At 43.7% G+C, this 12,694-nt stretch overlaps 1 protein-coding gene across 7 annotated transcripts in view; it reads right to left on the bottom strand.

The window, feature by feature from the left end:
• Nucleotides 1-12,694, bottom strand: part of ARHGAP22 (Rho GTPase activating protein 22) — a 159,781-nt gene that overhangs the window by 20,939 nt on the left and 126,148 nt on the right. Inside the window, exon 1 of one of the 7 annotated variants that reach the window (XM_061459254.1) lies at nucleotides 3,308-3,528. The exons of the other annotated variants lie outside the window; for them this stretch is intronic. Coding sequence (XP_061315238.1) covers nucleotides 3,308-3,428 — 121 coding nt within the window. The 5' untranslated portion in view covers nucleotides 3,429-3,528. Of the gene's footprint in view, nucleotides 1-3,307; nucleotides 3,529-12,694 lie in introns of those variants that run through there. 7 annotated transcript variants of the gene reach the window in all.

Genomic DNA, 12,694 nt, shown 5'->3' with positions numbered 1-12,694 from the left:
ATTTTTCCCTAGACTTGTCTGGTCTGTGGTCAGCAATATGCTCTGATGCCTTTCAAGCAACATCAGTCCTTGCTTTTCCAGTCAGCTTGAATCACAGCAGCAGTAGCTTTCTGTAGGTATAATCAACCCTCCAGTGACCTCACAGTAACAAGTGAACCGCATCCAGAGACCACTGACAGAGAGGTTAAGGAATGTGACAGATAACAAGATAGAAGGGTGACCTGTTTTGAGATTCAGAAGGAGCAGCAGATGAACCTTTCACAAGCACAGGATTAACATTACTGTGGGTGTTTGCTACGAGCCAGATGCTGGGAACCTTGTCTTTCTCCCTTCTCAGGTATGAAGGCTGGCAACACCTTTTTCTCCTGGATGGAGACAGCAATCTTTGGAAGAAGCAAAGACACTGCAATATTTTTCTACTGCGATATTACTCAGCTCCCTTTGCACCATTTAAAATGGGTAACAAGAAAAACCAGCCACGCAAACCAAGGCTGACACAACTGAGGATGAAGCTGATCTACCTATCATACGATGAGTGAAAGGAGCTGGCACAATCTTGGGTTTCTTCTTGTGTGAGAGTGAGTGCTGAAGTGCTGTGCGGGACAGATCACACAGCTCTCACGGGTCATTTTTTGCTGAGGGGAAATAAAAACCCTGTAGCCATGGTCAGGCTGAAAGACTTCTCCCAGTCCACCTCTCTTGGCTGCCTCCTGCCTTGGTTTGGCAGCCCCACTCCAGCCCAACTCCAATTGCAGATCTATGTTTTCTCTTTCCCTCAATCCTTAACCCTAATTTTCCAGAGAAGCACTATAAAAGGTCACCAAACATTGCACAGACAATGTGCATGCATTACAGCATGCTGCTGACCATAGACTAGAGAAAAGTAGACAAAGCTTCACACAGACAATTTTTCACCCAAGCCAAGTCTGTTGGCAACTGCAACTTTCCCTTTGCAGCCTGAATGACACCACAGCTCTATGCATTTTCTTTCACTCTGTCCTAGCCTTCATATTTTTTTGCTGAGCCATAGACAAGGATTCCCTCAGCTGCTGCTACCCAGAAGAAATACTGCTCTCAGGCCAAGTATTTTGGCAACAAGAGCATTAGGGTTGGGGTTTAGAGGGAGAAATCAGAACTGCAGCTATAACGGGGCCAGAAAGTTTGCTTTGGAGAAATTGTTCATCTATGCAGTGGAGTGGCTGCAGAGCTTGTCTATTGCTTAGAAAAGGAAATTAGTGATAGGGTTCAGAGAAGGAGCAAGCTAAGAGCTATCTTTGGAGTGGGGCTGGAAAGAGACTGTCAAAGGCAAATTTGAGCTGCTGACAGTTCTGCACTTGCAGAAATCTTTCACCCAGACATCTGCTGGGGGGCCTTGGTGAAGTCTACCCTCAGGAAAATTACTGCCAGGACTTTCACAGCTAAGCTGGCAAGAGACAGAGCAGATGCACCTACTTCAGTCTCCCAGGGCTAAACAAGGGCAGACTGGGGACGCAGTGTCCTGCTAGCTCCGCAAAACTCATCTCACTTCAGCTAGGTCTCAGAAGAGTTTGTAGAACTGATGTAGTAAAATATCCCTGAAACTACCAGCATATGACAGCATCTCTGGGCTGGACAGGGACTGCCCTGCCTTGCAAGGAAAAGCTAAATCTGGAGCCAGTCACACACAGCCTCATCCCCCAGCTCATCAAGGCACAGGCCTGTTTTTAATCACCAGGGCCTGCAGCTCAGACTGAACTTGGCAGCACTTCACTCCATTTGATGATCCTGCTGGAAGACATTAAAATCTTTCTCTTCATTCAGAAGAAGGGGAACCAGTGCCATCCAGTCACACTCCCAGACAGAGCTAGGCTGGAAATAAAGCCAAAAGCTACTAGCAACCCAATGGTTAACTTTGCTTGTCATATCTTTATCTATAGCTAGGCCCTTTTGTTTGGTTTCAAAGCAGAAAAAAAAAAGCCAACAAAAAACTCCAGCATGCCTGGGACTACAGCCTTAATCTAAGAAAGATCCAAGAGATACTAAAAAAAGAGGCTAGCAGAGCTACAGAATTTCTTTCCTCTATTCCAATAAGCTGTCTCTGTTCTTTCAAGATTTAGGTGGCTCTTTGTGGAAAAAGCGAGCCAGGAATGATGTACTGACTAAGACACAGACAGACTCTCCGTTCTGGCCCGAAGAGCTCACCCACCAGCTCCAGGCATACAAAGCCTATATATTCAGCTATGCTGTCCAGACACGCAGTGGGCAGGAAAATGTATTCTCCCTGTTCATTTTTCCTCATCAGAGCTCTGATTTCAACCAAAATAAAGACAGAGATAATAAAGTCAGTTCTTGAGTAGATTTTTCTTTATGGGGAGGACTGAGGACTCTGTGCTTAAAATGGGAAAAGTCCAAGCACACCTACGTCAGCTGTATGTACAGCTTAGTACACACACGTTAAAAGATGTGCGGGAAGATAGTCAGGCACACACCTGGATGCTGCTATACAGCAGTACATACACCCGCGCATGCATGTCTGTGAGGCATGTGGTGCCTCACAGACAGGCAATTTATGGATGTGAAGATTGCATACGTGCTCACCTGCACAGGTAAGCGTCTACTTTTACCTTCCCACATTCGTGCTTACGCTCCCATTTATCTGTCCCTCTCACACATGAAAGCATTGAGGAAAAACTCATGGGCAGACATTCAGAAATTCATATGCTTATGCTTCCACAACACAAAACACACACAAACCTCTAACTCTTGTTTCCCCTCCTCTAGCCCACCCAAGCATTACTGTGAATTACTGCATCAGCAATTGAAAAAGGAGTTCCATGTTAGGAGCTGTACGTGCCTAGGAAAAGATAGTCCCTAACAACTAAACGATCCAGCCAGACAAAGCATGCAAGAACGGGGGAGGGGGGGGAAGAAAGGAAGTGACAGGTAAGTAGGAATCCATAGAAATTGATGGAGTAACTTTCCCAAGGTCACACAAATGGGTCTGTGGTAGAACTTGGTATCTTCTGGCCCCATTCCCCATAAACAGCAGTCTCCATATACTAGGAGATAATTGCTGTCATCCACATACACCCATTTAAATATTCAGTGTAAAAGCAAACAGAACTCTCCCAAACTATTTTCAAATACTAGCTTGGCATCCAGTACTATTTTTGGCCATAGACTGGGAGCTTCCCACTCTTTCCCTCTCTGTAAAGCCAGCACCTTTTCAAGCCTCTTAGCTTCTGTCTGAGGCTAAACTCAAATATCTGCTTTTCCTATAGGAAAAGAAAACCGTAACAAATTTGAACTCCAGAAAATCATCTCATACCTCTCGTTCTTGTGCAGCACTCCGCTACATGACAGGCGCTGAGCTTCAAGCAGAAACCAGGCAGTGTCAGACAGCAGGAGCGGCAGAGAAAGAAAGTCCTGACTTCAGGCATCAGACACATTCTGAGTCCCAGCACTGGCAGCTTTCCATTCACCCAGTGCTACAGAGCGGAGAGAAGCCGATCTGCCCTGGGAGATAATCTCGGCAGCACATCTGGTCTTAGCTCCGCAACTCGGCATTAATTATGACTTGTGCAGAAAGCATTTGAAATATCCAATGAGATGCAGAGCTCCCCAGCTCCCTCCACAGAGGGAAGGAGAGGAGAAAAAGACAGGCAGGTAGGGTCTTGCCCACCCTCGAAGCGGCCGCCAATGTAAACAGCAGCTAAGTATGGGTCACAAGTTTTAACAAAGGCATCCCCCATCGGCTCTGTAATATATTCATGCTCTAATTGCTTGTCAGATCTATTCTAGATAGCTGGAAAAGCTGAGCAACAGTTGCTGTCTGCATGCCACACTCTGGATCCCTTCCTGCTACAGGCAGCGCCAGTTGTGCTGCAGGCAACCTGGTGCCCTGGTCTGGCCTCAGATCTTCTTGCAAAGCACCAGAAGCAGAAATCTCATTTTGGAGGGGAACATGCCCCCATCTTAGCCTTGGTGTGTTCTGAGAGTATCTCCAGAGCTCTGGGACATGTTAGAAAGTTTTATGAAGCTTAGGAGAAGTTACAGTCTTTGACCTGTGCTGCTTTTTTGTGCTTACAGCCTCTGCTTTAGCCCTCTACAGAGAAGTTGGCTGATGCTGAATAGCTCAGCTGAGTAACTGGTAAGGAAAGGAATTACATGTGAATCAATCCCCAGGACTTATTTGCAGGAAAACATTTACTCCCTTGACTCCTGCTCTCAGGGTAAGAAGCCTACAGTTAGGAAAAACGCTTATCACACAATGGCCCATGCAGTTATATAGAGGTCAGCCCTACCCTCTTTACAAAATGCACTTGTGTGACTGCAGACCTGCAGCAGACACCACCCAAAACTTTTGCCCAAAGCTTCCACGGAATTTTATTATGTGTGACTACATGTGTCATCTCCCTCTGCAGGAAAAAACAGTGTGCTATCCCCCTGTGTGCAGCTGCTCATCTGCTTCAGTTATAAAAAAAACTATCTGTGGTCTCCACTGATAGACCACACTCATCTGAACATAGCGGCCCACCGCCTTCTTAGTTATTCTGTGGTTCACTTTGAACACACAGGTCAAAGAAGATACTTTGTGAGACAGTGTTGTTTCACAGCTTGGGAAACCTGAGGTCAAACTCCCTCTCTACATTCTCTATATTAATCAGAATCTCCTGAAGAAATTACTGTCTCTTATTATAGGGGAAGGCAGTACCAAGATCAAAAGCTTCAGTTCTCGAATAGCAAGGCAGCAAGGTATCCTTAACTATTCACGGTATACCTTGTGTAGCAAGGTATCGCACAACTGGACACCAGAAGCCCAGACAATACACTAGACCGTGTTTAAAGCCCACTAAAGAATACTGGAAAATGATAGAGATCCTTAAACAAAAGATATAAATGAGATCCTGGGTACTCTTCACCCTTCTATTTAATCTCTCTTCCTTTGTGGTGAACAGAGCAGGCTGCAGGTTAGTGAGAGACTGCCCATAGTGCTAAGCAGTGAGCAGGACCAATCCTCTTCTGAACAGCTGAGACACCATCAGGATTTTTGGCACTATTTTCTGGAATTATCCCTCAAAATGTGTCACATCTGCTAATAACCTTATGGAGCCTGGGACTCAAAGTTTGGGATGGGAGCCCAGGAGATAGCAAATGCAGACTTTCATTCTTCCATTCACTTCTCCATTTCTGTTTTCCAACTCTTAAAACACAGGAACAAGGAGGTATCCAATGACATAGAAAGTAATGTTGTTTAACATGGGTATTTTTATACCCAAATTATAATTAACCCATGAAATTCACAGCTTCTCTGTGGCCAAGGACACAGCATGACTCAAAGCGTGGTTAGACTTCAGCATAGCTTATAATACTGCAAGTTGTATGAGAGATTATGAAGATAATGTAAACTCTTCTCCAAGGAAAGAAAACAGCTCCCTGGTGAGAATAAGAAGCAGAAGGAGCACATGCTTGCTCACATAAGCACCACAACTAAAGCATAAAAGCTGCTTCCTTATTGTTCCCTGCACATGGTAGCTCTGCAGCTATCAGTGTCCTGTGAGAAGAATGCAACATTATGCTTCATATCTACACACTCCTGTTACCACCTCTCTCCTTATATGAAACAATTCTCAATCCCTTTCAAAGTGTTGCATTAAAAAAATATGACTTAGGCCACAGAATATGATGAGACAAATAAAAATCAACACCTGTATGTGTTTTGAATTTCCAGGTCACAGTTGAATCCCACTTTCTCTGTTAACCACATTTCTCAAAAATGAAATCTGAGATTCACACATAATCATTGGATTGCAGGGGCTGCAGACTTCTGAAGTATACTTGATACTTGATCCAGAGAGTGGGCCACATTGCATATAAACTACCATCAAAATTTTTACCTGGAGAGCTCCCCATATACATGTGCCAAGGAGAGAAGGGGACAGAAGGAGACTGAACTCCCTCTTTCCATACTGGTGTGAATTTATTTAGCTGTAGAGAAGTTTACCGCTGGGTGGTTCTTATTTTCTAAAGAATTTAGGATTATAAAACAGTTTAGCAAGTAAATATCTCACAAACTTTCTGATGGGGAGCTGAAGGCATTTTCTTTCCTGGTGTCTTTGTATGAAGAAAGCTCTCATGAGCTAGTACCACCACTTACACTGCTGCAGGTACCAGAACAGGGAGAGAGCACCCTGCCTGTACATGTCGCTACAAGCTTTGAGACTGGCTGGGAAGTTCACTACAGCTCACACCACCTCTGAAAATGTAGGCATGTCTCAGGCTTGGCATCTAACTCAGGTCAAATTCAGTCTTGAATCTGGTTGCAACAGACAAGAGTGGTGAACCCACATGAACTCGGAAAAATATTCCTCCTCATCTCTGATTGTGAGCAAACTTGTTGGCTTGCACAGCTCTAGCAAGTGCCCATAGGGTATAGGTATTTTTAGACACTGGCTTACATGGAGTATTAGCTAATATACAGGTATACTTAAGCAGACCTGTCTGAGAGAGCTCAGATCTAGGAAACTGCCTCATCTATTTGTACAGAAAGAGATCTGTATCCAAGTTCAAACTGGAGATGAAGTTCCCCTATTATAAAGTAAGCTGAGCATTGTACAGACTCATTTTTTAACTCAGGCAAACATGGGCACACAAACATCCCTTGTATTTATTGAAAGCTGGCAGTAAAGTGGCTAGAGTTGATAACTCACAAGGGCTGAACCCAGCAGGGAAGACTTCAACAGCATGTCCTTGTACAGAAAATTTGCCTTCCAGATTCCTACCTCTCCAAACAGTTTGGACAGATCCTTCTCTGAATAAAATGATGTTCCCACACCCCTCCCCTGCTCTGGGCTGGGGTCTCAACCTTTACTGGTAAGATGAAATCTTTTGAGAATAAGCAGGCTCCTGCTGATAAAGAAGTTCTAACTGATAAAGAGTTCATTCTGGGTTAAAAGGTTAGCAAACAGCTATGTTCATCCTTCTGTCACAATAGATTCTACCTGTGTGAGGTGTCTTCCCATCTCTCTAAAATACGTCAGGAAAGGAACTGACTGAGCAGCACTCTAAACTGTCCTGCCATGGACTCTGACCAGTTTATGCTTTAAAATGGGATTCTAACTGTTTGTTTACAGAAAAAAAAAGATGACAAACAGATTTAAACATCACTTAACCACAGCATTCTGAATGCAGAGCAAAACGCCTGTGTTTATTGGACTATTTCTCTCTAAACAAAGGCAGAAAGCATTTAGAGAACAAAACATCAAGAGCAACAAAAAATGGCTCTTAGCAAGCAGTGATCTGGACAAATGTGCCCTGGAAAACTTCTTTCTCACCACAACATAAGAACATCTTTTACAGAACTTTTTATTTATTCTTGCATGTGCCTATCTTCATTTAATAGATAGCTTCCATAGACTGAACTGAAGCTACGTCTGTAGAAAGCATCTGACCAGCAGATCCTCTCTTTCCAGTGTGCTGCATGTTGATGCCCCCACTGCACAGAAAAGCTTTACAAAAATTCTGGGAACTATGACATAGTATAATTGTTGCCACCAGTGTCTCATCTCCAGAGAAGGACGGGAATTCAGGCTGTGGGCTCAAATGCAAGGATCATGGAGTCCAAAAGCTATTGCTCATCCTCATCTCAGGTACGGAATGAAATAAATAACTTTCAGGATTTCTGGCCATCCTGAAACCTGACAGTGTCTGTGATCTAGATTCACAACCAAAATTTAGAAAACCAGCTCTTTTCTCCATTCAGAAAACCAAACAAGCTTATGTCCTCAAGTCATCCTGTATCCCAAGCCCAAGAGGCTGATAACCTATGCACAATCAGTCGCTGAGAAGCAGATGGGAACAACAGAGAACACATGGATGCTTATCCAAATCAAACTTCATCATAAATACCTCTGTCAGTGTGTAACCTGCAACTGTAAAACTCACTACCAGGTAAATTGCACATGGTTTCACTTTGCAGCTTCTTCAAACTCATTCATGGATGAAAATCTGTAACCAATTTACCTTCAGCCTCCAGTATACAACTAAAATCCTCAATCTATATGAAACATAACTTATACCTTCAGTAGCCAAGCATATGGTTGGGGATCTAAGTTCTAGAAAAAACTGAACCTGACTTGTTGTGCTTGGGGAAAAGATGGCATTTAGCTCCAATTTGCAAAAATGGATAAAACATCTCAGAAAATCAGCTAGCCTTCTAGAAAACATTAAGGGATGAATGCTCCCTTCCCTGACCCGCAACTCTGAAGGCAGAAAGGGGAAACTGCGAGACTGATTACGCGATGATGGAGCAACTGTGGGGAGTAGAAGGGTAACATTCAGAAAGGACCTAAGAAAAGAGAGAGAGTGAATTTCTTTGTTTTCAGCTCCTAAATGGTTAAAACTGCAACTTGCAAGGAGCAGGCTACCAGTCCCCTTCAGTAAGCACATATCCTCACAACATTCATCAAAGGACTAAAACAGAGAAATTAAATACTTGCCTGCAAGCTGAGAAACACCACAGGAACATATTTGTCCCATTAATCACACACTGCCAGGACATGCAGTAAGAGCCATCAGTGTCTTAAAGACTGTCAGCTTTCAAACATCAAGCATGAATCTAATGATTACAAGAATGGTCTCACTGAGAAATCACCAGCGCAGGAGGTGGTACTGCTCAGACTATGTGCTACAAGCAGTGGTCACCAGTGGTACTGCTCAGACTATGTGCTACAGGCAGTAGTCACCAACAACGTAACAAATGCACAGCCACTATTACTTCTCCATAGCACTTCTAGCTGAAGAGAACAGGAAAACAATCTGCTATAAAAGCAAATCCAAGCTCCACCATATTTTATCTAAAGGTGGATTACTCTTAGCAATACAAGCTATATGACACTAATGACTCCCTCCAGAACTTTCTTTTTGATATCCCAGGTGGCCTTATCTTCTATAAAGCCATCTAATTCTATTTTGAATCCATTTATTATTTTTGTTTTGAGATCTTGTGGCACTGAGTTTCATAATTTAATTGTGCACTGCATTAAACACTTTTTCTATTGGTTCAAACCCCATGTTTGTGCATTGTTCAAATCCTCCATACATTTGCAATTTTATGCATCAGACTTTCCTGAAATCTTCTCTTTTCCAAGACCCTTTTCAAAGTAATTTTTTGAGGAAAGTGCTTAAGTTGGGTAGATTTTCAATCTCAATTGCTTATACAACCTCTAGAATACAAGACTAATTTAGGGCAGAGCTTGTATTAAAAATTCTGCTCTGAACTTGAAAAACCAGACAGCAAATCCCATGAGAAGCTTTACCCTGCTCACTTGCAAATGTCACAGAAGTAATTTCTACTTGTATTTTTTCTGTATTTGCTGTCTGGTTGAGCAGGGGCACCAAGAAGGATTCTTGCTCAGCTGTCTGTCATTCTCCAGCTCTGGATGCCTGTTCTTTGGTGCCCAGGACTGTCCACACTAACAAAGCAATCATTCACTTGATGTCAAACTGCATCATCATTTAGTAGCCACTGGAACTAAATTGGTTAATGACAACTAGAGATATGGCATTGTAGTACAGAACTTGTGCTGCTGCCTGGGGCTTCTAAAACCAGCAGCAGGTGACTTGCCCCTCTGACAATATAGTGACGCAATACTCTGAAAATACCCCATTTCTGCTCTGCCATGACCAGGCTACTGCATAGTTTCCACTCAGAGCCCAGAAAAGCTTGGGCAGTGGTACTGGATGTCACTTAAAGCCTTTAGCCAGCAGCTTTAAAGATGAAATATATGCAATTGGTGTGAAGGTTAGGAATTTTATATGGAACTTGAACAGCCATCTGACTTCTAAAGGTAGGATCTTCAAAAGTTAGTAAGGCATACCTTTTGCCCTTGACATGCTTTAGTTTTTACACCATTCCATCAAGTATTTACACAACACTGATAAGATCCACTCTGAAACTTCTCCAGGCTAAACAATCCCAGACTTCTCAGCTTCTCTTGGTATTTCACTTGCCACAATCCTTTAATCATCTTAGTGGGCTTTTGCTAGAATCACTCCAGTAAGGCCACGTCCTTCTTGTCCTGAGGAGCCAAGAATTGGGCAAAGCACTCCAGATGTGGTCTCATAAGTGCTGAGGGGAAGGCCTACCTCCCTCAACCTGCTGGCAATGCTCTTCCCAATGCAGCCCAGGAATCTGTTGGCATTCTTTGCCACGAGGGTGCATTGCTGGCTCACACTCAACTTGCTGTTCAACATTATCCCAGGTGCTTCTCTGCAAAGCTGCTTTCCAGCTGGTCAGCTCCCAGTATGTACTGGGAGAGAAGAGGGGTTCAGGAGATTTCATTTTAAGCGTTACTTCCTCCAAGCTCAAGAACAGTCCTCCCTACCATGTACAGGAAACCAAACAAGGTGGCAGGAAGCCCACACAGATGAACAAAGTTGCTTATATTTATCCAACCCCAGATACAGGACTTTGCCTTCCTCTCTGTTAACTTCATGGGGTTTCTGTCCACTCATTTCTCCAGCCATTAAGGCCCCTCTGAATGATGGCACAACCTTCTGATGCACCAACCATTCCTCCCAATACTGTCTGCAAGCTCGCTGAGGGTGTACTGTGTCCCATTATCCAGGACCTTCATGAAGTTGTTAAACAGTACTCACCCCAGTATCAGCCCCTGGAGTGTACCACTAATGACTGGCCTTCAGATAGACATTGGGCTGCTGATCACAATCGTTTGAGAGCAGCACTTTAGCCAGGTTTCAATACACCTTAATGTCTATTTATCTAATCTGCACTTTATGAATTTTTAAATGAGGGCATTACAGGAGACAGCGCTAAAGGCCTTCCTGAAGTCAAGACAAACAATAATCACTGCTGCTCCCTCATCCACCACTTCATTGTAAAAAGCTACCATGTTGGTCAAACATGACTCCCCCTTCATAAATCTATGCTGACTACTCCCAGTCACCTTTTTCACTTTTATATGTTTGGAAATGATTTCTGGGTTTGTTCAAAAACCACCTTCCCAGCAACAGAAGTGAGGCTGACCAACATGTATTTCCCCAGGTGCTCCTTCCTGCCCTTGAATATAGGAGTCTTCAGGGAGCTCCCCTATCACCATGTTTGTTCAAAAATCACCAGGTCTCTGGCTTCTTTCAGTAGCGAGCCCATATTTTCCCTGGTCTTTGAGTTTTTGTTGATATGCCTGAAGAAGCCTTCCTTGCTGCCCTTCACAGCCTCCACCAGATTCAACTCCAGGGGGGCTTTAGCTCCTACTTCTTGTAGACTTCTTTTTTTAGGTATGGACTCTGCCAAGAGCTACTTTTCATCCATGCAGGCCTTCTGCCACCTTTGCTTGGTTTCCTGAATATGGGGGAGGACTGTTCCAGAGCTTGGAGTAAGGAATCCTTGAAAAAAGACCTTCTGGACCCTTCTCTTCAGGACCATACCGCTAAGAATTCTTTCAAGCATATCTCTAAGAAAGCCAAAGTTTGCTCTCCTGAGGTCCACAGTTGACATCCTTGTATTTGCCTTGTTGAAAGATGCTTTCAGAATGGTTCTTTCGCAGATACTCATTGTGACCTCAGGCAAGTTTCTTGATTGCTCAATACCTCAGATTCCTCCTGTACAAAAAAAAAAAAAGGTGGGCAATAGCCTTTCCCTACCTCAAGGCTGCTTCGTGATGGCAATAGATGTTGGTCATAAAGCAGTAATATAAGCCCCAGATATACCTGATAGAGGTAACTTAGAAAAAAATAATTGGATCAGATCTCAGAAACAGATCTTAAAACTTTCTCTGTTGTAAGCAGTTTTGCCAGCAAGATCCACTCCCAACTTACTTTAATTCTACTTTGGGTCAGTTTGCCCTTTGTGATACCTTTGCTTGGGGTAAGGCTAACCAGCACCTCGTCACAGGTGATTCGTGTATCCCGTAGTCTTGGATGCATATCTAAACTCATAAACCCCATCATCTTTCTCTTCCTTTGGTTGGTCATATCTCCCAGCATGAGACAACACTGAAGAGCAAACACTGATAAGCTGCATCACGTGCCAGCTATCTCTGTGTAGAGACAATGGCACATATCAGGCACAACAAACGCTCAGCATCACTCCCCACACACCTGTGGGAGCCTGGCACAAGGGAAGCTCACCCTGCCACCAAGAGAAGGGGCTGCTCTTGGCCTGGTCAGGAATCCTACTTGAGTTTGTCACTCTGGGAGGCCCTCTGGCAAGACATGGAGCAGAAACCTCCTCCCTGCCTTCATACTGGGCAGGTAACTGAAGTCATCTCCCTCTTCTTCGTTACTGTGATATCTTAGTGTCTTAAATTCACTGATACGATTCTATGCTCATGATGCTCTTGCTGGAAAATCCCCATCTTACAACTGGAGAAATTAAACCTCAGATTCCCAAGACTTAACATCATACATTAGCTCCTAAACAGTCTGGCATCCTAGTGGACATAAAACTAATACCAGTATCTGACCCTTCTAAACACTCATGTTTTGCTCTCATGCAGATGTTGCCTGAAAGGCATCACCATTTAGCCAGGTATTAAATTACACCCCAGAGACTTGTCCCCTAGCTTGCAGCTCTGCCCTAATACAAGACATAGTCTGCTCAGGGCCCTGGCTGCCAGCAGAAACGTTCTGTGCATTGTTTCACTGGCAAGAGAAGAAACAATCCACACATCATGTATTATATAAATGAAGAAGA

The sequence above is a fragment of the Pezoporus flaviventris genome, unplaced genomic scaffold (assembly GCF_033815535.1).
Source record: "Pezoporus flaviventris isolate CSIRO_AGI_PZ_B2104156 unplaced genomic scaffold, CSIRO_AGI_Pfla_v1 ptg000029l, whole genome shotgun sequence".
NCBI classification, from domain to species: domain Eukaryota; kingdom Metazoa; phylum Chordata; class Aves; order Psittaciformes; family Psittacidae; genus Pezoporus; species Pezoporus flaviventris.
This window is presented reverse-complemented; position numbering and strand designations above follow the sequence as displayed.